A 27,111-nucleotide genomic window follows, 5' to 3' on the forward strand; every position below is an offset into this window, starting at 1 on the left:
TTACGTCTTCCAGAGCTCAGGCTGCCAATCAAGCGGGAGTGGCTGGGAAGAGGGGAAGGAAGTGCGACTACATGCCACTGCGGCTCCACCCTTATTCCTAGTTACGGGGTGCTGGGACGGATGATTAAAGATCAAGATTTTGAAGTTGCCACACCACTAGAGTCTGATGGGCACAGCGTTTGAGAGCTGTACCTGGCAGCTGTAGGGTACTGAAGCCAAATCAATCTCCCTGTTTCTCAGGTAGGTTTAACAAAATCAAAAATCAAGTTGTACCAAGTTTTAGGAGTATATTTCTTTTAAAATAGACTATATGTTTGTATGACATGAGTTTTTATTAAGTGTCACAAAGTAGCTTCAGCAACAACTACCACACTTCCACTTCCATTTTGGTCTAAGGCTGGGTTCACACTACAGAACCCGTAGCTTGTACCCGTTTACGGCCGCGTGCCTCTCCACCCGTGCCACAGACACCATTCTATTGGCGGGCGGATTCCACATTCCGCCGAAAGAATTGAGGTGTCAATTCTTTCGGCGGAATGCAGAATCCGCCCATGCATAGAATGGTGTCTATGGCACGGGCGGAGAGGCACGCGGCCGTAAACGGGTACGAGCTACGAAATCCGGCGAAAATTCGCTGCTCAGTGTGAACCCAGCCTAATAAAGCATTATAGTGCCACATTTTAAACAGAAAATCCAATCAACATCTAATAAATCATAGATGCATGTGAGACTGCAGTGGTAAAAACTGTACTCTTGGAGTATCACTGGTTTCCAGATACTTTTATAGACCTTGACCTTATTCAAGCTTCAGACAAAGCTGTTGTATAGTGGTCTTGTTCAGTGTCATCATGGCAATGGCGCAGAAAAAATAAGAGTAACTCACCACAAACCCTCTCATACATATAGAGGTTGAGCACCCCGTTGAAATTTTCCTGGAGATTAGGCTGTGCATCCTTTAGCTTTTGTAGCTGCGATTGTATTTGCAGCAATCTGTGATTACTCAGATGTCTATTATAAACAAGGGGTCACTAAAATCAATGGCATTGTGCTGAGGAAGTTGTGTTGGATACTCAGTAGCAGACATGTCTGTGCTGGATCAACTATAAAGACATGGCCCTATCTATTATAGAACTGCTTAGAAGCAAAAAGAAAAAAAAAAAGGCAACAATGTTAAATTTGTAACATTGGTCAATTACTTTCGACTATTGCTTCGCTCAGATAATACAAGCACTGGTATAATCAAGTCAGGATACTTAGCTGTACATTTTAGCTTGTTGTATTATTATTATTTTCACATCTTTATATGTTGCAACCGTTGGGAAATAAGAAGATAAATCCCACTGATTGACTGTCATACTTATTGGGTTGAGGGCTTTTTAAAAGGCTTTTGTTTCCTGTGGCTTGGTCCTCTGCTTGGTAAAATGACTTGAGTAACCAAGTGGATCGGTGTAGCTTACTAATGAATCATGTGCAGCATTAAGTGTAACAAGAGGAATGAAAAGCAGATTGTTGGTAGTTCAAGCAGCATTTGAGTCTTATTATCTCATTAGATATCACATTTAAAGCCTTTTGTTTAACTTTAGTTATGAAATTAGCTTCTTCTTGTATGTGGACATCATGTTCCTTTTACCTGATTCTTCAAATAACAGAATAACATTAACATTAAGAGCTCCCCGTCATTCTTGGTATGAGATCACACATCTTAAAAATTATATAAACTTATGTATTTGGGGTAGGTAGGGCGGGAAAATTAGAAGGGTTGTTGGCATGGTTGTGTATTGGTATGGGTCATAGGTATTGCATCAAGGCTACCTCCTTAAATAAGAATATATTATGTTGCCTTACCATAAGCTGTGGAAGAGGTCTGCCGGTGGGTGTTAGTATTTAAAAAGCACTTGTCAACTTTTTGGGGGACATTTATCAAGGCTGGCACACTCGTACACCAGTCTTAGGTAAAGCCCTGCCCCCTTTTCTCAGGTGCACACCTCTTAGTAAAGCTGTCCACCCCTGCCTCTGGTGCAGGCACTCGACAGCAGGTGTAGATTTGTATTATGATTTAGGCAGGGGCGTAGCTAGGATTCACAGGGCCCCATAGCAAAATGTTTTAAGGGGCCCCCCTCCCCTAAGCACAACACAAAGCACTGCGTGTGTATATATGTATGTGTATATATATATAGTTTAATGCTGGTGCACTGTTAACCCCTGACCTCTGCACGGAGCTCTGCACATTTCTACTTGATTGCCAGCTGGAGAACAGAGGTCAGAGGTTATCAGAGCAGTGAAGCTGAGATCTCTGTCTTCTGCTTGTTAACCCTTTTTTGTGTTGCAGCATGTAAGTAACCATTGGGTCACTTACAGACTGCAGTACATAAGGTTAAGCAGAAGGACACACGCTCTTACCTTCTCACCGGGGCCCCCCTCCTGCACGGGCCCCCCCAGAGGTAGGGGGTCCTGGAACTTTCCCAGGTTCACCAAGTGCTAATGCTGGCCCTAGGTACACTAGATAAAGATGTGAGTCCATTGCTAATAATCCTGCATAAGCTTTTGTACTGTATATAGTTAGGTGTAATTGATAGGTCCCCTTCAAGGTTTTTTGGGAACATTTTAGGGAAATATGTAAAAGCTACTGCAAGTAACATTCTTTTGGGTTATCTGTTGGGAAATGTATATGGTGTGCCTGGTGTGGAAAGTGCACAAAAATCTGTGTTTTTTTTTGTGAGGAATGGTATATGGACAGTCTGATGCACCATCTTTCTTGTTGATTGCTCCTGGTCCAGGGGAGTCGCTATTGATTCTTCATGCCTGAATGGAAGGTAGTTGGAATAAAGGCTTCTTCTTTCCAGTCAGTATTTCTCAAGTGAAGATTAATTGTGGTAAAATAGGCATAAGTTTTTACTTAGGAACAATAATATGGTTCACAATAGAAAAAAAGATCTCCGACATGCATGTTTTCTTAAAATAACAAATTTATTAATTAATTGTTAAAAATTCTAAAAAGGGATGACAGATAAAAATAAGTCAGATACTGTTGGGTTTTTTTGTTTGTTTGTTTGTTTTTGTTAAAACACTTGTGTTCTGCAACCAAATTTCAACATGTAAACACAGGTTTAAATAGGTATTTTAGATAACAGGATTTTCTATAATAAATCTTATGTATTTCTTTTATATTGCAGAAAGCCTTGGATGCAGTACTCAAGGAGAATGTTGCATTAGCCAAGGAGTATCAAATGCTGCAAACCAGCTGCTTGGATGAAAAAGACAAGCTAATGGTCAACTATGAGAACAGGATAAACATGGAGGCGACACTGAGAGATTATTTACAGGTAAGGGGAACAGCTTCTTAAAGGGAACCTGTCACCCCCCGTGTCGGGGTGACAGGCTCCCGACCCCCCGCTACAGCCCCCTTTACTCACCTGATCCCGCCGGGTTCTGCTTCTGGATCCGATCGGGTCACGGAGATCTCAGCCGCTGCAGCCCGGTGTGCACGCTGAGAGATGAGTCCAACGCTCATAGAGAATGACGGAGCGCTGGACTCTCAGCGCACGTGTCGGGCTGCAGCGGCTGAGATCTCCGTGACCCGACCGGGTCCAGAAGTGGGACCCGGTGGGATCAGGTGAGTATAGGGGGCTGTAGCGGGGGGTCGGGAGCCTGTCACCCCGGCAGGGGGGGTGACAGGTTCCCTTTAAGACAATAAGGAATCACACTGTAGAATTATTTAGGACACATTGGGGGACATTCATTAAGGGGTTTGCGCCTAATTTTCGGTGAATAATTGCATTTTTCACCCATTTTTGGTCTAAGTTCTATTTATGAACCAGTATTCGACAGGTGAATATTTTTTAGATGCAACTTTTTTTTAATCTGCCTGTTTTAAATATTCACCCAAAAGTTCGCATAATCTGGGATAAGGGCCCAATTTATCATTTGTGACTTTTTAAAATGTTGCATAAACAGTCGCAGGCTTACGCCTGGTCAGTACCAGGTGAATAAAACTGCGCAATTTTTTCAATTTGTGCCTTTTTTGCGCCTTTTTAATTCAATACATTTACTATGGCAGTGCTACATGTTAATAAATCAGTCACAAGATATTGGAACAAAATACACACCAATCCCCATTAGAATAGTTGCACATATTAGATTCCTTAGTAAATGTATATGTTGCTTTTCTATATCACCCAAGTTCTAAAGTGGATACATTTTGTACAGATAAACATATACTGTATTCTGTATCAGTATACAGTATAAATGATTACAATGAATTTCCCGTTTACCCCTCTCTATACGATTTCCTACTTGGAAACATGGACATTGTGTCACTGGTGTGGGCCAATTGACAATAATCACATACCAACCATTTGCACAACAATGCATCTTGTTATTATTTATCTTGTTTCTCTATTTCATTTCCTTATATTATTCATATACCACATTCACACACCTTATTCAACAATAGGGTGTCCATAGCCTTTAAAGGATACCTGTCATTTTAGGTAATGTCTCAGGATAAGCTGTCATGTATGTGTACATGGGTAGCACTACTTCTGCCCATTCTATAATTTTTATGGGGCATTTTTCATCAGTTCAGTTCTGCAGGCTTTATGTTCAGTTGTCATGAGGGCTCACTGTATAGTCTGTGAATACCAGCTGCTATCAGCTGCCAGTACTCACAGTCAATGACTGACATGAGTGATCACAGCAATGTCAGTCATTTAACCTCTTAAGTGATGTGATCAATAGCAATTGTGGCATTTAGTAGGTTCAGTTTGTGTGGTTGCTGCTGTGAAATATGTGTACTGGCATACATCTGTGCTACCCACTTGACAATCTGATAATAGAGCTTGCATTGATCAGTATAAGCTTTATAAAGATTTCTTATAAAAGTCCCCTAGGGAGACTTAATAAGTGTAAAAAAAGTTTATAAAGTGTTACTGTCATTATAACTCATAACTCGCGCACAGGGAGGGCATCGATGATTTGATTGACGGAACCATTGAGCTGCAACACTCTGTACTGCCCAGGAATTCTTTGTTTAGTCTCTTTTTTTTCCAACAAGCTTTAGACTAAAAAGACTAAAAAGCTGCCTTTAGGAGACTGGACCTGGATACAATTAAGTAGGGATGGTCCAAAACTGCCGAGGTTCGAGTTCGTATGAACCCGAACGCTCGGCATCAGATTCCCGCTGTCTGCCCGCTCCGTGCAGTGGGTGGATACAGCGGGAGGCCCGCCTGGAAAACTGGGATACAGCCTATGGCAATGGCTGTATCCCAGTTTTCCAGGCGGTACTCCTGCTGTATCCACCCTCTCCACGGAGAGGGCAGACAGCGGGAATCATTGGCGAGAGTTCGGGTTCGTACGAACCCGAGCAGAACTCGGTTCAGACCATCCCTACAATTAAGTATAGCTTTTGCTGATTTAGATTTTGAAAGTTATAACAACAGTGACACTTTAAAATAATAATAATAATAAAAAAAAACCTTAATAAAAATTAAAAACACTCCATCAGTTAGATTACTCTCATCAGGCTTCTTATAATTTTCCTTTAGTATCTCTCACAGTCAGGGGCGGTCTTGGCATTTCTGGGGGCCCCAAGCAAAGTTATGTCTGCCCCCCCCCCCCCCCTCGACACGCGTTCCAAAACAATAGACCGTTGTGTGTTGCCCCCAGTAGTATATACCCCTTGTGCGCTACCGCCAGTAAGATATACTCCTTGTGTGCTGCCACCAATAGTATATACCCCTTGTGTCCTGCCCCCAGTAGTATATACCCCCCGTGTGCTCCCCCAGAAGTATATAGACCTCCTGTGTGCTGCCCCAGTTGTATATAGACCCCCTGTGTGCTGCCCCCAGTTGTATATACCCCCTGTGTGCTCCCCCACTAGTATATAGGCCCCCTGTGTGCTCCCTCAGGGGTATTTAGCCCCCCTGTGTGCTCCCCCACTTGGATATAAACCTCCTGTGTGCTCCCTCACTTGGATATAGACCCCTGTGTGCTCCTCCAGTAGTATATAAACCCCCTGTGTGGTTCCCCCAGTAGTATATAGACCCCCTGTGTTCCCCACCAGTATTATATAGACCCCTTGTGTGTTGCCCCAGTAGTATACAGACCCCGATGTGCTCCCCCAGTTATATATAGAACACCTGTGTGCCTCACAAGTAGTATATACACTACCGTTCAAAAGTTTGTGGTCACATTGAAATGTCCTTATTTTTGAAGGAAAAGCACTGTACTTTTCAATAAAGATAACTTTAAACTAGTCCTAACTTTAAACAAATACACTCTATACATTGCTAATGTGGTAAATGACTATTCTAGCTGCAAATGTCTGTTTTTTGGTGCAATATCTACATAGGTGTATAGAGGCCCATTTCCAGCAACTATCACTCCAGTGTTCTAATGGTACAATGTGTTTGCTCATTGGCTCAGAAGGCTAATTGATGATTAGAAAACCCTTGTGCAATCATGTTCACACATCTGAAAACAGTCTAGCTCGTTACAAAAGCTACAAAACTGATTTTCCTTTGAGCAGATTGTGTTTCTGGAGCATCACATTTGTGGGGTCAATTAAACGCTCAAAATGGCCAGAAAAAAGAGAACTTTTATCTGAAACTCGACAGTCTATTCTTGTTCTTAGAAATAAAGGCTATTCCATGTGAGAAATTGCTAAGAAATGGAAGATTTCCTACAACGGTGTGTACTACTCCCTTCAGAGGACAGCACAAACAGGCTCTAACCAAAGTAGAAAAAGAAGTGGGAGACCGCGTTTCACAACTAAGCAAGAAGATAAGCACATTAGAGTCTCTAGTTTGAGAAACAGACGCCTCACAGGTCCCCAGCTGGCATCTTCATTAAATAGTACCCGCAAAACACCAGTGTCAACATCTACAGTGAAGAGGCGGCTGCGGGATTTTGGGCTTCAGGGCAGAGTGGCAAAGAAAAAGCCATATCTGAGACTGGCCAATAAAAGAAAAAGATTAAGATGGGCAAAAGAACACAGACATTGGACAGAGGAAGACTGAAAAAAAAGTGTTGCGGACGGATGAATCCAAGTCTGAGGTGTTTGAATCATAAAGAAGAACGTTTATGAGACGCAGAACAAATGAAAAGATGCTGGAAAAATGCCTGACGCCATCTGTTAAGCATGGTGGAGGTAATGTGATGGTCTGGGGTTGCTTTGGTGCTGGTAAGGTGGGAGATTTGTACAGGGTAAAAGGGATTCTGAATAAGGAAGGCTATCACTCAATTTTGGGAGTCCAACTTGTGGGAGCTGCTTCTCCAGCTTACCTCAACAGATTAATAGCTAGAATGCCAAAGGTGTGCAATGCTGTAACTGCTGCAAAAGGAGGATTCTTCGACGAAAGCAAAGTTTGATGTAAAAACAATGTTATTTCAAATACAAATCATTTTTTTTAACCCTGTCAATGTCTTGACTCTGTTTTCTATTCATTTCACAACGTATGGTGGTGAAGAGGTGTGACTTTTCATGGAAAACACAAAATTGTTTGGGTGACCCCAAACTTTTGAACGGTAGTGTAGACCCCCTGTATGTTCCCCCAGTAGTATATAGACCCCCTGTGTGCCCCACCAGTAGTATATAGACCCCTGCGTGCTCCCCCAGTAGTATATAGCCCCCTCTGTGAAGCCCCAGTAGTCTATAGCCCCCCTGTGTGCTCCCCCTGTTATATAGCCCCCCCTGTGTGCTCCCCCATTTATATAGACCCCCGATGTGCGCTCCCCCAGTTAAACAGACCCCTGTGTGCTCCCCCTCCCATATAGTATATAACACAATAAAACAAACACTTATACTCACCTGGGTCCGGGCGTCTCCTCTTCTCTTCACTCTTGTGGCCGCAGGAAGGGTTTTCCCTGCGATCACAAGAGGCCGCACTCCCCTTGTCCTGGCTCCGATGCTCCAGTGATGTCACTGGAGCGCTGGCACCACAAGGACAAAGCTGCCACTTGTGACCACAGGGAAAACCCTTCCTGCAGCCACAAGAGTGACTGACAGGAAGGGAGCCAATGTCTCCCGCCCTGTCAGGGCTGCTGCATGTAACTATGAGCGCTCATTATGAGTGCTCATAGTTACAATTCAGATGGCAGCAGTGAGCGGGGCAGCGGCCCTGTCCAGCGGTATTAAGCACAAGAGCGGGGCGTGGGGTTCCCCCTGGATGTTGGGGGCTTGGTGCCAAAGACCGCCACTGCTCACGGTACCCGGCAAGGTTGTCCCCTCTCCCCACTCATGTATGTATAGAACCTTTTGCAGAAAGGTTAAGAATCTCTCCTCACATCACTGGCATAAAAATTAAACAAGAATCTAAGATCGGTCTATTCACAGACAATTTCTTGCTAATCTGTCACTCCCAGAAATAATGGATCTCATAACTGATTATTCCAAAGTTTCTTATTACAAACTGTCTATATACCAACTTTATATTTCTCCATCCATACATTCCCAGCTCTCTAAATTCAATTTCTTGGGCCCCATCTGAAATTGACCCTCTTGATCACAAACTATAACAATTAATTATAATAATTTTATAAAAACCCTTACAAGATGTTCCAGACTATTCAAATTTCCATGATCACAGATAGCAAAAATCAGCATAGTAAAAATATATCTTTCTAAATTTCTCAACTCCAAAATGTCCTAAAATTTATATGAAATGCCAAAAGTGCCAAAGTAGCAAAATCATTGCTTTTCAGAAGACTTAAAAATGGAGTCCTGGGATGCCGAACTTATCAACATACAACATTGCTGCAATACTTGACCAACTTTCTATATGTTGGAATACACCTGACAGTCAACATTGGCCCCATTGCTTCCGTACTTAACATCCCTACTCCCAGTGTCACATTACAATCAATATCTCTTCACCTCTGGAAAATTGAATGATTGGTAAACAGGGGTTACATCTTTTTAAGAATCCGTTCTAAAATGATTATACCTAAGTTAGACCATAACACCTGGTCTAATGCTGGTTTCCATACTATTGCAGATTTTTACAATTCTTCCAAACTAATCCAATTTTCAGATGTCCCCCATCATATCCCCTCTACCCTTTTATACTTCTAGCACATACAAATTAGACATTTTGTACAAAAGCAAATGTGGGCTCCCAGACCTATAAAACTAACTAGCTTCCATAAATTCCTTTTCAAATGGCCTTACCCATATCTATGACCTAGGGAGGTTGTGGGCAAATTGCTACTCAAATTCATTTGTAGTAGTCATGCCCCAATATAACCCAATTTTGGGATACAATTTTTCAACTTTGTTCACAATTAAATCTTAGTCAATTTGCAAAGGATCCTTCAATTGCAATCCTAGACCTCCACTTAAATACATTGCCTTCTTCCGTAAGGACTGTTATCCATCACATTCTAATTGCTGACAGACTGTCCTTGGCACAATCTTGGAAGCTGCCTACTCCTCCCTGTCTAAATGATGTTGTTAGGCAAGTCAATTCAAAGCGTCACTATAAAACTACTTTGCCCCCTTCTCAACTATCTACAATAAAAATACACCAGTGTTGGCAACCCTGGATTGACTTCTTCATACTTTCAATGAACTTCCTCTATCGTTTGAGTCCTAATATCGATGGCATGTATATATTTTGTTTTGTTCTAATTTTATTTTTTTGCTGGCCCTTTTGACTGTTCATTGTTTAAATTTTTAAAATTTAATAAAAATTTCAAGTTAAAACAAAAAATGATTAAAATATAATGTTAGAGCTCCAACAAGACGAATTGTGTAGGTGAAAAAGAATTCTGAAAAAAAAAGTACAAGTGTACAACTGTGTGCAGCAAAAAAACCAGCACAATTTATTGTGAGGCTTCCCCGCAGGAGAATCATTCATCTAGTTTGCCTAGGCTTCTCATTTTAATCTTGCAAAATTCAATACAAGCATGAATTTCTGTCCTGTAAATGTGACATGTTAAAGGAATTTCGCTGTGTCTTAGTAATTTTTAGAAAAGAATTTTATATTATGGTTATGGCCTCAAAATATTATCGCTCTGAATAAATTCATTTTCTAAAGCGATAAATTGTTGTATATATTGTGGAGCATTTGGCCTACATAATCTGGCGTAAACTGGATGTCTTTAAAAATCCCTCAACCATGTCTCCTGAATTATTATTCATGCATGAGCAGAATAATAGCTGGTCATATTGGTTACATATCTTAACTACAAAGAAATTTTTGTCATTATGGATATTGAAGTAATGATAAAAGCTACATGTAGTCAGGTGTAAAGTCTACAAGATGGAGCAGAAAGCTACTGATTGTTGAATTATTTGCTTTACTGGGGACATTGATTATAAGGGTACATTCAAGTCTTGTGCTGGCAGCAGATTTCATCCAGCAGATGTATGTATGGAAGCAAATCCGCTGTAGATTTACTACCCATTGACTGCAAATCCACCACTATCTCCGGAACAGAGTGTTATTGATCCCCGGTCACCGACTCAGGATCCCACAGACGTGTGGAGCAGACAGCACTGGATGAACCTGCCTTATTGGAAACCCCCAGGATATTTGGGTTGTCAACTATGCTGTATCCCCAGCCTGCTACTATTCTCCTCTGTGCCGACACTCTGCTGTACACAGAATATTTATGCATTAGGTCATGCTCTGTCGTCCTACCTTCCTGTCTCCACTGTTGTACAATGTAATATCGGGAACTGTAAAAGTCTGGAGTTCCAGTAAGAGCCCTATTACACGGGACGATTATCGTGTAAAAAATCGTTATATCGTTCGGATTTAAACAATAATGGTTCTGTGTAATTGCAGGCAGTGATCGAAAAATCGTTCATATGTCGTTGATCGTTGATTTAGATCTGAACCTAAAATTATCGTTAATCGTTCGCTGTAATTCCACATTCGTTCGCTCAAGTTCCGCATTTTTTTACTCATCGTTCAGTGTAATTGCACATTGTTCATTGTTTTGCTGGGATCAGAAAGAATAAACGATCATAGTAACTATTGCAATAACCACTGTAGTAATGATCGTAGTTCTGTGTATTATGGTGAACGATTTCAGGTTAACGATCGTTTATCGTTAATCGTTAAAAATCGCTCTGTGTAATAGGACCCTAAGGATGGGAGTGCTGAGGATCCACCCCCACTGAGTTCTGGACAGTCACTTCTCCTATAACTACATTGTATTGTATAGCACTGGAGACAGGAAGGTAAGAGGACAGAGCAGGAAGCTCTATCTCCTAATGGGTAAATATTTAGTACAATGCATCTTGTACTGGCACGTTGTCATGGAAGCTTGACGTCATAAGATGGTGTGACAGGCTCCCGACCCCCGTTAGAGCCCCCTATACTCACCTAATCCCGCCTGGGCCCGCTTCTGGAGGTGGTCAGGTGATGAAGATCTCAGCCGCTGCAGCCCGGCGCGCGCGCTGAGAGATGAGTCCAACACCCATAGAGAATGACAGGAGAGTCCAGCGCTCCGTCATTCTCTATGGGTGTTGGACTCATCTCTCAGCGCGCGCCGGGCTGCAGCGGCTGAGATCTCCGTCACCCGACCACCTCCAGAAGCGGGACCCGGCGGGATTAGGTGAGTATAGGGGGCTCTAACGGGGGGGGTCGGGAGCCTGTCACCCCGGCACGGGGGGTGACAGGTTCCCTTTAAATAAGCAGGCAGGAATTGGTTAATATAGTTTTTTTTTTTTTTATTTATTCTTAGAAAACAGACTCTTGGAAAATGTGACAAATTTCAAAAACACACAAGTATAAAATACGAGCCTGGAAGAAGTTTTTTATCAAGTATGCTAGAGCGGCCTTTTCATTCTAATATGAAACTATAGTAAGGATCATTGCACTAATGCAGGAGGATTTGTGATAATGTTGCAGAAATTTTTACTGTCAAAACGGAACTGCAGTGTAATGACTTTTGTTATCATGGCTTCTAATAACTATTCAGCATAAATTGACCCCACATATGTTAAATTGAAATAATATGTCAGGCACATAATAAGATAAAGGAGGCATTGAGGATGCTGTAGGAATTCTGTATTATTTTGGCTGGAATAATTTCAGATATACATATTTTAAGAATGTGCAAATGCATGTGCAACAAAACTTTTCCACTCAGCAGAATGGAGGACAGATAGATTTAAGTAACAAAAAAAAAATCACATCCTCATACTTGTTGATAATGTACTTATCCTGATACGTATCTGTCTATGTAAAAACACTGCAACACTCACAATATTTAAAACATGGGGGGAGATTTATCAAACTGGTGTAAAGTAGAATTGTCTTAGTTCCCCCTAACAACTAATCAGATTCCACTTTTCATTCCTCACAGATTCTTTATAAAATGGAAGGTGGAATCTGATTGGTTGCTGGGGGCAACTAAGACAATTCTACTTTACACCAGTTTGATAAATCTCCCCCATGGTATTTATTTACCCCAAAAACACTAGTGTGACAGTGATTCTGCGTTTTTTGTATATTGATTCACTTGGGCTCATGTGGATAGACACTGCTTTGCACTTCTCTATCTATACCTGAATTCTATAATCTCTTTATACTTGGATGTTCTTTTTAGCTATGCGGCTGTGCACTGCTCAGCTTAAAGCGAACCCTGCAGGCAACCATTCCGAAATTCAGGAAAGCGTCCAGAATTTTGTCGCTCCCATAGGCTTCTATGGGGGCGTTTGTGTCAGAATTCTGGACAAAAATAGGACAGGATTATTGATGAGCGAGTACTAAAATGCTCGGGTGCTAGTTATTCGAAACGAATATCTCCCGATACTCGAGTGCTCGTTTCGAGTAACGAACCCCATTGAAGTCAATGGGAGACTCGAGCATTTTTGCAGGGGACTCAGGTTCGGTAGAGGGAAGGTCGTGTGTAGAGATGAGCGAACCTCGAGCATCCGAACATCCGATCCCGAATGTTTGGCATAATGGCGTCTTTCATTTTACCATAACATGTATAACGGAATCCCAAATATATTATTTATGAAGATATAAATAGGTGAAAAAAGAATGCAATATGGTAACGTTTGGGGGGTTCCTGTGTCTACGTAATGCACTATATGGTAAAAGCGACATGATAGTATTACTCTATAGGTCAGTCCGAACACAACCATATGCAGGTTTACACAGATTCTCTAATGTTATATATATTTTTTTAATGAAATCCTTTTTTTTGGCAATTAAATATTAATAAAATGGGCCTATTGTGACGCTTATAACGGTTTTAGTTTTTTACCTACGGGGCTGTATGGGGTGTAATTTTTTCCGCCATGATCTCTAGTTTATATTAATACCATATTTGTGAAGATCAGACCTTTTGATCACTTTTTATTATTTTTTTTTTATATATAATGTAACATAAAATTGGTAATCCGGCCACTTTTTTCCCTCTTTTCGTGTACGCCGTTCACCGCTCGCAATGACGCTTGTTATAGTTTAATAGATCGGACAATTATGCACACTACGGTATATTATATGTTTATTTATTTTTGTATGTTTTGTTTATATAATGGGAAATGGGGGGTGATTTAAACTTTTATTGGGGGAGGGGTTTTGGGGTTGTGTGTTGGTGTTTTTATTTTTATTTTTATACATTTGAAGTCCCTTTGGGGGACTTGTACATACATACTTTTATTTTATACACTGATCATTGCTATGCCATAGGCATAGCATTGATCAGTGTTATCGGCGATCTGCTCATTGAGCCTGACTGTGCAGGCTTAGTGCAGCAGATCACTGATCGGACCGCACGGAGACAGGTGAGAGACCTCCGGCAATTGAGCCTCCCAATAATTAGGCCAGACACTGCATGGCGGAAGAAGACTTTGCTGTTGGCTGAGAATTGATGGAGGAGTAGGAGGAGAGGAGATAACAAGAATCTTCATGTTGAGCTGCTTTCCCCGGGTGGACAGTTGAATTCAGGTGAAATCAAGGCTTTGTTCATTTTTATAAACGTCAGCCTGTCAGCGCTGTCAGTTGACAGGCGGGTACGCTTATCAGTGATGATGGCACCAGCTGCACTGAAGACACGCTCTGACAACACGCTAGCGGTAGGGCAGCCCAGCACCTCCAAGGCGTAAAGCGCCAGTTCGGGCACGTATCCAGCTTTGCAACCCAGTAGTTGTAGGTAGAGTGATCGGGAAGGACGTTGGTATGGTCAGCAAGGTACTCCCTCACCATCTTCCTGACGGCTTCCCCCCTACTCTGTGTAGACTGGGGACGGTTGACATAGTCTTGCTGGGGTGCCATGAAACTGTCGAAAGGCCTTGGAGAGGGTTCCCCTGCCCCTTAACAAGCTGCCTGCTCCACCGCTCCTCTCCCCCGCTCTTTGACCTACAGAACTACGTATTCTGGCGCTAGTGGTGTCAGATGGGAAGTACATTTTCAGCTTCTGCACCAGGGCCTGTTGATATTGATTCACTCTTATACTGCGTTCCTCGGCAGGAATGACAGTGGAAAAGTTTGGTTTGTACTGAGGGTCCAGGAGGGTGAACACCCAGTAATCTGTGTTGCCCAAAACCAGTAGTCAACATGGATGCAAGTTAAGGCCCAGCAACAAGGAGGCAAGGGCAGGCACACCAGTAGTCAACATGGATGCCAGTTAAGGCCCAGCAACAAGGAGGCAAGGGCAGGCACACCAGTAGTCAACATGGATGCCAGTTGAGGGCCCAGCAACAAGGAGGCAAGGGCAGGCACACCAGTAGTCAACATGGATGCAAGTTAAGGCCCAGCAGTAGCCAACAAGTAGCCTTCTACCCCCAGCACCCTTTTGATTTTCAACTTGACTGTAGCAGTTGGGGTAACATTCCCTGCATAATGTAACTACTCACTTCTACCCCCACCACCCTTTCGATTTTCAATTTGACTGCAACATTTGGGGTAACATTCCCTGCATAATGTGACTCACCACCTATCCCCCCACCGCTGTTTTGATTTTGAATTTGAGTTTGATCCTTGAGGATCTGGCAATTGTCTCATGCAAAGGGATCATCACTTGAGGGGTAGTGTACTACAAATCCCAGCAATACAGTGTAGTACCCACTAGTTTAGGGGGGCTGTACGGTATAAGTGGTAGTAGCTGGACCTAGATACACACTCTGTGATACCCCCTTACAATGAGCAGTGAAGTTTTATGCAGGTGTACTACAAATCCCAGCAATACAGTGTAGTACCCACTAGTTTAGGGGGGGCTGTACGGTACAATGTGGTAGTAGCTGGACCTAGATACTCACTCAGGTGTACTACAAATCCCAGCAATCCAATGTAGTACAGTAGGACCACCAGCCTCAAAATAAAAAAAGAGTACACTGAGCACTTCATAGGGCCCTGAGAAGCAGCAGCTCTGTCCCTAATCTCTCACAGCATGCGTCTATAGCGAGCACTGCCAACTGCACGTTTTATATGGCAGGGTCATCTGTTCTGGCCAACCAATCGCTGCTATCGACATGTATGGGTCCCACGTGATCGCAGGATGTACCTAAAAGTCTCCTGTATGTTTATTGGCTGCGAAATAGCGCCCAAACTTACAGGAAACGGATGATGAGATTTTCTTGAGTATCGCGAGATGCTCGTCCAAGTAACGAGTACCATCGAGTACCCTAATACTCGATCTAGTACCAAGCTGGGACGAGCATGCTCGCTCATCACTAGACAGGATCTATCCTGAAGAGTGTCTGTAGTGGGTCTGTATCTTGCCATTGCGGTGAGCTGTTGCATTTTTTTGTGTTTTTGTGTGTTTGCAACTTCAGCCATAGCAACGTGCTCCTGCCTAGTGTGAATGGTGTTCTAGGAGAGCTGACCAAATTTGTCTCTTTTTTTTTTTTTTTTTTTTCTTTGTAGTTGGAACTCAAGGTTGCCACTTCCGGCTATTAGTACATTAGCAGGACTGTACCTCTGCATAGTCACTTTTCCCCCCCATATTAACCAGTCTTAGAAGAATCATTAGGGTGTCATCACTAGGAAGTGTTTACAAAGCTGTAAACTATACTTACTTTCAACGAGTATTACAAAGCATAATTACTGTGTGTTGAAGCATAAACAATAAGAGCTATAATACGTGCAACATAGGATCCTAATTAGTCTATCACACAGAACAATGCAGAAATGTAGAGATGATATTAATCTTTAAAAGATAAAGAGTTCCTCCTCTAGACTCAGATCTCTCATGTATTTGAAATTACTAAGGGTGACAGATTTGTTTTTGTGGCCATGCTGGTAAGTCTGTAACATATACATGGCCGGCAAAAATTATGGAGTCACCGGACTTAAAGGGGTAATTCACCCCAAAAAATCATCAGCTGCTGTATGTCCTGCAGGAATTTGTGTATTCTTTCCAGTCTTGAGAGCAGGAAAGGTTTTCTATAGGGACTTGCTACTGCTCTGGACAGCTCCTGTCACAAAAGAGGTGGCTGTTTCGGACTGGAAAGAATGCAGAACTTTCTGCAGGACGCACAGCAGCTGATAAGTACTGGAAGACTAGAGATTTTTTTTTTATTAGAAGTAAATTACAAATTTCTGGCACTTGATGGGACCAGTTGATTTGAAGGGGGGGGGGGGGGTGAACTACCCCTTTAACCCCTTAGTGACCAAGCCTATTGGGCCTTAATGACCAGGCTAATTTTTCAAAATCTGACCTGTCTCACTTGCGCTTATAGCTCAGTGATGCTTTAACATATGCTAGCAATTCTGAGATTGTTTTTTTTAGTAACATAAGGTACTTTATGTTAGTGGCACTGTCACTGTCTTTTTGTGTGAAAAACATCAAAATATCTTGAAAAATTTGCACTTTACGAACTTTGAAATTCTCTGCTTCTAAAAAAAGAAAGTCATATGACATAAATTAGTTACTAAGTCACGTTATCAATATATCCGCTTTATTCTGATTTTATTTCGTAAACATATTTTACTTTTTTAGGGTGTTACGGGGCTTAGAAATGTATCAGCAAATTATCAAATTTTCATAAGATTTCCAAAACTGATTTTTTTTTAGGGACCAGTTCTTTTTTTTAAAGAGGTTATCCAGCGCTACAAAAACATGGCCACTTTCTTGCAGAGACAGCCCCGCTCTTGTCTCCAGGGCCGGGACAAGGAGTTTTGGTGCCCTAGGCAGAGAAGGCAAATGGCGCCCATCCCCCCCCCCCCCCGAAAAAACAAAACAAAAAAACACTTATATATCTGCATAAAAAAGACATGTATACACACTTTTAAACACATTTAATATAAAAGGATCATTGTTTAAGGGGAAAAAAAATAAAAAAATCGCTATATCAGGACAAAATATTACCTCCATACCGTTAAGAAAACAAACTATATATAGGCCAATATTACCGCCATAGAGAGACCACCGCATAATGACACTATATACACACCAATATTAGCACCACACCATGACCACCACATAATGACACTATATACAGGCCAATATTAGCACCACACCATAACCGCCACATAATGACTATTTATACACCATATACACAACAATATTACCCGCATAGAGTAACCACCACATAATGACTCTATATATACACACCATATACAGACCAATATTACCACCATAGACTGACCACTGCATAATGACTCTATATGTATTATACACAGACTAATATTACCGCCATAGAGTGACCGCCACATAATGACTTTATATACACTTTATACAGACATATATTTTGTGGCAGCAACTATATGCGGTAATATTAGTCTGTATATAGTGTATATAGAGTCATTATGCAGCGGTCAGTCTATGGCGGTAATATTGGTCTGTATATAGTGTATATATAGAGTCATTATACAGTGGTCACTCTATGCGGTAATATTAGTCTGTATATAGTGTATATATAGAGCCATTATGTGGTTGTCAGTGTATGGCGGTAATATTGGTCTGTATATAATGTACATAGAGAGTCATTATGTCGCGGTCACTCTATAGTGGTAATGACTCTATACACTATATACTGACCAATATTACCGCCATAGACTGACCACTGCATAAGGACACTATACACACTATATACAGACCAATATTACCGCCATAGACTGACCACCAGATAATGACTCTACTGTATATACACACTATATACAGACCAATATTACTGCCATACAGTGACAGCCACATAATGACCCTATATACAGACCAATATTACTGCCATACAGTGACAGCCACATAATGACCCTATATACACTATATACAGACCAATATTACTGCCATACAGTGACAGCCACATAATGACCCTATATACACTATATACAGACCAATAGTACTGCCATACAGTGACAGCCACATAATGAATCTATATACACTGTATACAGACCAATATTACCGCCATACAGTGACTGCTGCATAATGACTTTATATACAAGCTATATACAGACCAATATTACCGCCATACAGGGACCGCAACATAATGACTCTATATATACCATATACAGAACAATATTACCGCCATAGTGACCACCACATAATGACTATATATACACTATATACAGACCAATATTACTGCCATACAGTGGCCACCTAAGGACTCAATACTACCTTATTTTTTTCTCAATAAATAGTGACATCATCATACACTATACATAGGAGCTGCAGCCAATCACTGATCAACTGCAGCAATTACATAGGACTGATGAGGCCAGAGAACGGCTGCAGCTCCTATGTACAGTACACTCACTGCTACACTTCTGCTGGACAGTGGAGTCAGCAGTGCTGATACACATACACACATACACTAATATTATATATATATATATATATATATATATATATATATATATATACACACATCCATGAAAACACATTATACAGATACAAACCATCTAGTAGTCCACACACTACACACAGGACATGTAACACACACTACATTCATGCATCATATACCTACATTCATACACATTACACACTACATGTACAGTATACTTACTCCATCTAGCAGCATGCTGGGGGTAGTAGTCCTGGTCCATGGCAGCAGAAGCAGCAGGCTCTGGTCCTCTCACAGCAGCCGTCTCCTCCATCGTCCCGACTGCCACACTAGTCTCACCAGGAAGAGGCAGGGAAATCACATGGTGCAGGGGGGAGGGGGTCCAGCACACACCGGAGCCCACGTCCTGTAGCCTCTGTGTGACCCCTAATAGCAGCAGCCAGGGATCATTCCCAGACGCTGCAGGACGCTGTCTGTGTGCTCCTGCCTGTGACACATACTGCCATTGCCCCCCCCCCCATCCTGATCATGAGGCAGCTTGCCTTACTACTCAGCTGCACTCCTCACCTACTTTAGGGCGTTGCTAGCGGCCGGAGCCCGTCCCGCCCGTCGGCATATGAGATCCACGGGGGTTGCTGTCAGAAGCGCAGGGCTGGAGCCTGCAGCAGCTTCAGGGCTGATGCTGCTGCAGGTGAGGGGGATATGAGGGCGCTGATGGTATGTGAGCGCGCAGGGGCAGCCACCAGGAGGCAGAATACAGGAGCCTGTAGTAAAAAAAAAAATTATTTTTCAGAGAGACTGCAATTGCGCCCCCCTGTAATTTACCACTAGATGGCGCCCTAGGCCATCGCCTACCCTGGCCTACCCTTTGTCCCGGCCCTGCTTGTCTCCATCTTTGGCGGAGTTTTTATGCTCAGTTCCATTGAAGTGAATGGAGCTTAATTGTAAACCGCACCTGAACTGGAGACAAGAGTGAAAGAAAGTGGCCATGTTTTTGTGGCACTGGATAACCCCTTTAAGTGGGTTTAGAAGGCTTGTACTGTATACTGGAAACCCCCATAAGTGGCCATATTTTGGAAACTACACACCTTAAAGAATTAATCTAGGAGTATAATGAGCATTTTCACCCTACAGGTGTTTGAGGAAAGTATTCACCATAAGGCCATGTTCCCACTGCAAATAACATGCATGTGATCCGGCCGGTGTTACTAAGGATCATCCCAGCCAGCAGTACCGGTTTCTGGTGAATTCGGATGCGAACGCACCCGTGTGCACCCCCATCCCAATTTCCCGCTGCACATAATGGAGCGTGCGGCCAGAGCTGCACGCTCCATTGTGTGAACTGACATGTCTGTGTGGCCGATATTCATTGAATAGCGGCCGCAGAAAACTGACATGTCAGTTTTTCGTGCAGCCGGATGAAATCCTAGCCGAAGCATACACTATGGGGGAGATTTATGAAAGGGTGTAAATATACACTTGGGGCCACATGTATCATCCGGCGAACGGATGATTTTCGGCGGAAAGTGCCGATTTGCGTATTTTTTTTATACACAAATGGCCGATTTGCGAATAAAATATTCGCAAATCGGCACTTTCCGCCGAGTACGCCAGGGGGCGGAAAGTGGGTGGAACGGAGGGCGCGGACTCAGAGTCCGCGCGATTTACCATCCGTTCCGCCAAAATGTACGCCGAAAACCTACTCCAGTCCTCAGCTGGCGTAGGTTTTCGGAGGTGCGCAACGGCGCGCACGGGATTTATGTAGAGGCAGTCCGCCTCTACATAAATCTCCGTAGCGCCGGAGCTGCGGGGGCATTTTTACGTCCGGCGTAAAAACCGCTGGACTTAATAAATGCCTCCCTTGGTGTATATTTGATTGCTGTGGGCAGTTTACATCGGGTGTATATTTACACCCTTTCATAAATCTCCCCCTATGTGTATACGCTCCGGCCGGGATTCCATTCATTCAAACACAACGTATGTGTAGCATAAATCACGGCCGTTGTTGCAAATTGCAACAACGGCCATGATTTATGCTAAACATACGTTGTGTGAACAATGGCCCAAGGCTGTAAAAAATGGAAAATAAAAATTTTCCAATAATATATTCGTTTAGATAAAAGTATCTCATTTTCACAAGCAACATAAGAGAAAAAGCACCTCAAAATCTGTAACGCAGGTTCTTCTGAGTACAATGGTACCACATATGTGGGCATAAACCACTGTATGTATGGGCACACAGCAGGGCTCAGAAGGGAAGAAGCGCCAATTAGCATTTTCAGTGCAGATTTTTCTGAAGAAGTTTCTGAGCGCCAGGTGCGTTTGCAGAGCCCCTGTAGTGTCAGCTGAATAGAACCCCTCCAAAAGTCACCCCATTTTGGAAAGTACACCCCTCAAAGAATACATCTTGGGGTGTGGTGAGCATTTTGACCCCACAGGTATGAGAGGAGAGTATTCAAAATTAGACAGTAAAAATAAAAAATACTTTTTTCCAATAATATGTTTGTTTAGTTTGAAATTTCTCAATTTCATGAGAAACAGGGGAGAAAACACACCCCATAATTTGTAACGCAGGTTCTCCTGAGTACAACAGTACCCAATATGTGGGCATAAACCACTGTATGGGCACACAGCAAGGCTAATCGCTTTTACTGGGACCACACCGGGTGGTCCCCGATCATTGCCCCATGAAGCGTTAATTAATTAATCATTTAATAAATAAATACAGTGGTGCCTTGGATTATGAGCATAATTCGTTTCGGGACTGTGCTTGTAATCCAAATCCACTCTTAAACCAAAGCAAATTTAACCATAAGAAATCACTGAAATGCAGACAATTTGTTCCACACCCCAAAAATAATGATTTATTATTCTGAATAACATGCAGAACAGATGAAACAAACATTTAGAAACATCTGGATGTGTCATATATGTTATATTATAAGTTACTGTACAGTATAGCAATCAGCATGTGGTGTATAATGTATAGTAAGTGCATAAACCTGAAAACACAGCAGCAGTTTGTAGATACAGGATGGAACTGCAGATCCCTATAATGGCGAGGATGGGAAACACATGACTGCAGGGAGCATGAAGGAATGAGCAAGGCATATGTGGGTACATACATGATGTACTCTCTGTCCGGGGAGAGAGGGTGTACAGCTATGAGGAGATTACCCCTACAGTCCTGTCCCCAGCCTGAAGTGGATCTACTATGATTTGGAAGGTGAGGGAGACTTCCATGGTCAGAGTACAGGGCTGTAGACCACGCTATGCAGACCATGCCCCTCACCAACTACCCCTCCACCCAGTACAGGGAGCTCTTAAACCAAAGCAATGCTCTTAAACCAAGTTATAATTTTGTAAAACTGTGAGCTATTAAGCCAAAACGCTCTTAATCCAAGTTACTCTTAAACCAAGGTACCACTGTATAACATAAATAAATATACACATTCCCTACCCCCCAATTATAAATGATCCCCTATTACTAAAATACACATGTTTGGTATCACCGCGTCCGTAATGACCCCATCTATAAACCTCTTACATTAATAATCCCGCCTGATTAACACCACAAAAATAAATAAATAGAAAACTAACCAAAATAAAAAATTTTTGTTAATCCAGCCCCCTAAAAAATATAGAAAAAAGCACAAACAGTATTTATAGTATAAATGCCATAAACTATAACAAAAGCTATTTAACATGGATCGTAATCGTACCGACCTGACGAATAACGATAGCATGTCATATGTGATGTGTAGTAAACGGGTACAAAACAATGGTGAAAAACAGCTGCTAATTTTTTTTTTTTTATTAGTACCATCTCATAAAAAATTTAATAAAAAATGATCAGGGTGTCACTTGTCCCCCAGAATGGTACCAATGAAAAGGTCAACTTGTCTTGCTAAAATATTTTGGCACCCCCAAGGCCTCTGTGACTTAAAGGACAACTCCGACGAAATTTTTTTTTGACTTATTTAACACACATTACAAAGTTATATAACTTTGTAATGTGGTTAAATACCCGGTCTGGCCCCCTTCCCCCACTTTCCAACCCCCGACCCTCCACCCCGGAAGTTAAAGAATGTATACATTACCTATTACGGTCGTCACGGTCCTCTTCTCCCGGGCGGCATCTGGTGACGGGTGACGTCAGAGCTGGGGGGCGGTCCGGGTCTTCTTCCTCTTCGGCGTCTTCATTGAGAGTGAATGGGAGAGAAAAGGCTGCTGGTTCACATGCGCACCAGCAGCCTTTTCATTGGCTGGAGCGCATCACATGGCTTCCAGCTTGCTCAGCCCTGATTGGCTGAGCTTGCTGGAAGCCATGTGATGCGCTCCAGCCAATGAAAAGGCTGCCGGTGCGCAAGCGCACTGGCAGCCTTTTCTCTCTTATGGACCCGGAAACAAGAGACATCGCTGGACGGCGGACGCAGGTGATGGTGAGGTGGACGGCGGGCGAATGGAGTGGCGATCGTCACCGGAGGGATGGTGAGTATGGTGTCTGTGTGTGTCTGTGTTTTTTTTTTTTGGGGGGGGGGGTCCCGCCGGAGTTGTCCTTTAATATATTGGCTATAAAACGGCCACATATGGGGGATTTCTAGAAACATTGGAATAAGTGGAATAAATATTGAGTTCCATTTCCATTACTGTGTTAAAGGAAAAAATGGGTTAAAATGGAAAAGATGCCAGAAGAATGTAATTTTAAAATTTCCCCTCCAATGTTACTTTGAATACTTTGAGGGGTGCAGTTTTTACAGTGGAGGGATTTATGGGGGTAACTAACATACAGGCCCCACAAATCCACTTCAAAACTGAACTGGTCCCTAATAAAGTCAGAATTTGAAATTCGCTGCAAAAGTTCGAAGCCCTCTAACATCCTAAAAAGTAAAATGACATTTACCAAATGACATGACCATAAAGAAGACATGTTGTAGATGTTTCAGTAATAATTAGTTCATGTGACATGACTATCTTTGTTAGAAAAAGAGAATTTTGAATATAAAGTAACGTAAATTTTTCAAATGTTTGTGCAAATATTGTGTTTTTTTTCTTTTTTTTTTTTAAAAACTACTGAATGTATCAATCAAATTATACCACAAACATAAAGAGGAATATGTCACAAAAACAGTCTCAGAATAACTGTGATAGTTAAGAGCATTGCAGAGTTTTAACTACATAAAGAGAGACAGGTCAGATTTGAAAAATAGGCCCTGGGCATTAAAGGACAAGTGCCATGAAAACCTTTTTCCCAGTAATTGAAGCACATTACAAAGTTATATAACTCTGTAATGTGCTTCAATCACCTATCTGCCTCCTTTCCCTGTCTTTTCCCCCCTCCACCCCCCACCAGGAAGTGTCCTAACTTACACAGACCTGATTACTGTCGTCACCGTCACCAGGCAGCTCCTTCTTGTGAGGATGAGTCATCAGCAGGAGGGCTGCTCTAGCTCCTGTTACACCAGCCTCCCCCTCCTTGTCAGGTGACTCTGCTTGCTCAGCTTATCTTCTCTAGTGACATGACTCCTTCACTGAGTCCACGGCAGCAGGAGAGAGGGTATGAGGGGAGGAGGGAGCTGCCTATGTGCTGGAGTCAGTCAGAGGGAAGATAAGCAAGTGAGATGTGACAAGTGATGGCTTGCAGTTGTTCAGCCAATGGGAGCTGAGAAAGCCTGTCACCTGACAAGGCAGGGGCGGGGGGAGGCTAGTGTAACAGGAGAAGGAGCTGAGAGAAGAGCTTGGTGACGGTGACGACAGTAATCAGGTCTGTGTGAGTCAGGACACTTCCTGGTGGGGGGTGGAGGGGGGAAAAGGCAGGGAAGGGAGGCAGATAGGTGATTGAAGCATATTACAGAGTTATATAACTTTGTAATGTGCTTCAATTACTGGGAAAAAGTTTTTCATGGCACTTGTCCTTTAAGGCCAAATCAGGCTGCGGAGGCAAGGGGTTAACAGACTGCAATACAATGCATTAAAGTCAATGGAATGGCGGACGTCCAGTGCTCACAGTGTGTAAAATAACAGACGTTATCTGCACAGACGTCAAATTAGTGATCATATCACTTATTTGGTGGGAAACAAGAGTTATTGTTTGTAAAAACTATAAGAAATTGGCATAATGAAATGGGATTCACATACAGAAAAAAAACAGCACTACCACTTGCACAGAAGAATAAAAAATCAATCAAGTGTGAAGGATTGCATAGTAGTGATATTAAAGGTCATCATACACTTTAGACTTTTGATGGCCAGGTTCAGCCATCAGCGTTCTGTGGATGTGGCTCTTCCCACCATCCATCAACAGATGATATCGGTATAAGTAGGGGTCAGGGTAAAGGAAAATCACCACCTGACCTCTTTGCTGCAGATAAGATAAACTACAGCGAGAGCTCTCTCACTGCGACTTACCCCTCTACCCACAGAGAATGCAGGAACGCTTGGCCGTGCTGGACGTTCCTGTGTATGGGGAGGATGGAGGCCAGTTAGAAGAGATAACTGATGGCTGAACGATTGTTCAGCTGTCAGAAATTGAATCTGTTTGGCCAGCTTTAGTGACAAACTACCATCTCTGCTATATCTCTACTGTCCCAGGAGATGGCGCTGGAACTTTTGTTTGTTGCCATTCTAATGAAACATCTAAAGATCCACAGGCCCAGGGCAAATTTGCTGCACAATGCAATATGGAGCCGGTTTCCCTTCATGGCCATCCATATCTTATATTGTACCCAGGCCTGATGCAACCTAAATGGTACTAGAGTCTCCTTTCAGCAGTACAGTTTCCCCCAGTAAACCTTTGCTTTTAGTCTAATATTTTGATCAAACATATTATTACATTCACACATATAAAGGTTCATTTAATTACATCAACTCCTTTTTGGTGTGTTATTATTTTTTTGTCAATGGGTGCATTTTACTTTTTGTACTTTAAACGTGTGTCCTCATAGCCTATATTTTTACATTTTTATATCTTTACAGCAGTGCCTAGGATCCCGACTACCACTATCAGCTATGAGAAGGGTGGCTGGACAGTGACAGGACTTATGGTCGGGACCTTGCTGTCTGTAAAGATTTAACCACTTGCAGCTCTCCCAGCATCATAATGATACATGATGCCAGGAGGTTTGTGAATCTGGTTTGTTACATATCTTCCGTGCACAAACTGTATTCATGAAATGTGTGAATGCACCCTTAGTGTCACAACAGGGGGAAGGAGTGAGTCCTGATCTTTCCCACAGCCTCTGTCTCTGCCTACTTGCTGATCTTGTGCTAGGCCGCAATCAACAACTAGGCGACAAACCCTCCACTAAAGAAGTGCACTGCTAAGATGGAGGACACACAACACCGAAGATAAACAAGACAGTAGTCAGGTAGAACTAGCTGGGTCCAACCAAGAGGACGGCGAGGTAGAAGTACAGGCAAAAGATTAGGGAAAACCAGAAGAACAATACACAGAAGGTGAGCCACAGCATGACAATCACAGACACAGGAAACAGACACAAGCAGGTTTAAATGAAGTTCACGCACAATGGTTCCTACCTAGAGTCCAATACTTACTTGATGTCTATTGTCATCTATATGACAACTACTGGGTAAGCTGCAGATGAAGCTTTTACCAGAGTTGCACTTTGGCGATTGCTTCTTGGGTCACCTTAAAGGGGAACTATCAGCAGGTTAGATCAATCTAACCTGCTGATATGTCCCTATAGTGTACGGGATGCTGAGGAGAAAGGTATTCCTCTTACCTTCCTCCTTGGTGCCGTTCCCACGTTGTTAGCCGGCGTAATGTTTAGCCAGGAGTACTGCTCAGTCCCCACAGCCTCATCCTGATGAAGTTGTGGGGGCGGTGCAGTGCTCCTGGACAAAGATTATGCTGACTAACAGCGCAGGAACGGGGCAGAGAAGGGTGGTAAGAGACATACCTTTCTCCTGAGTGTCCCAGGCGCTATACAGGGCTATCAGTAGGTTAGATTTGTCCCCTTTAACCAAATATATACATTATTTCAGTTTTTAAACTATGGTGCTCTGTTTAACTTTTTCACAATCTGGGGTCAGTGATGCCCTGGTCGTTTTTGGACATCAGCTTATGGGATCAAAATGATCCCATAAGCTGATATCCCTGTGTACCCCCTCTCCTCTGTCCCCTGCCACTGTCACAATCTTGTGACAGCAGCAGGGGAGAGAGTTAAGGGGACAGAGCGCACAGCCGTGCCTGAGGCTTCCGGTTTCCATGGCTACCATCAGGGCTCTGCGATCACATTGCAGAGCCTCGATGGACACCGGACAGAGAAATCTACCTCTGTAGAGGGAGAATTCTCTGTTAGGGGCCCTATAGATTCTGTGATTGTGCTGACTGCAGTATCTATAGGGTTAACTCTCAGCACCCGAGCACAGCTCCAGTGCTGAGAGTTGCGGCGGGTCCCCGGCTATCA

At 42.7% G+C, this 27,111-nt stretch overlaps 1 protein-coding gene across 8 annotated transcripts in view; it reads left to right on the forward strand.

Annotated features, from left to right (window-relative positions):
- CCDC178 (coiled-coil domain containing 178) overlaps window positions 1–27,111 on the forward strand; it is a 272,005-nt gene that overhangs the window by 176,528 nt on the left and 68,366 nt on the right. For 7 of the 8 annotated variants that reach the window (XM_069957651.1, XM_069957652.1, XM_069957653.1 and 4 more), the window contains one exon: window positions 3,174–3,323. The exons of the other annotated variant lie outside the window; for it this stretch is intronic. In XM_069957651.1, coding sequence (XP_069813752.1) covers window positions 3,174–3,323 — 150 coding nt within the window. The remainder of the gene's footprint in view (window positions 1–3,173; window positions 3,324–27,111) is intronic. 8 annotated transcript variants of the gene reach the window in all.

This window comes from Dendropsophus ebraccatus, chromosome 2, assembly GCF_027789765.1.
Source record: "Dendropsophus ebraccatus isolate aDenEbr1 chromosome 2, aDenEbr1.pat, whole genome shotgun sequence".
Taxonomy (NCBI): domain Eukaryota; kingdom Metazoa; phylum Chordata; class Amphibia; order Anura; family Hylidae; genus Dendropsophus; species Dendropsophus ebraccatus.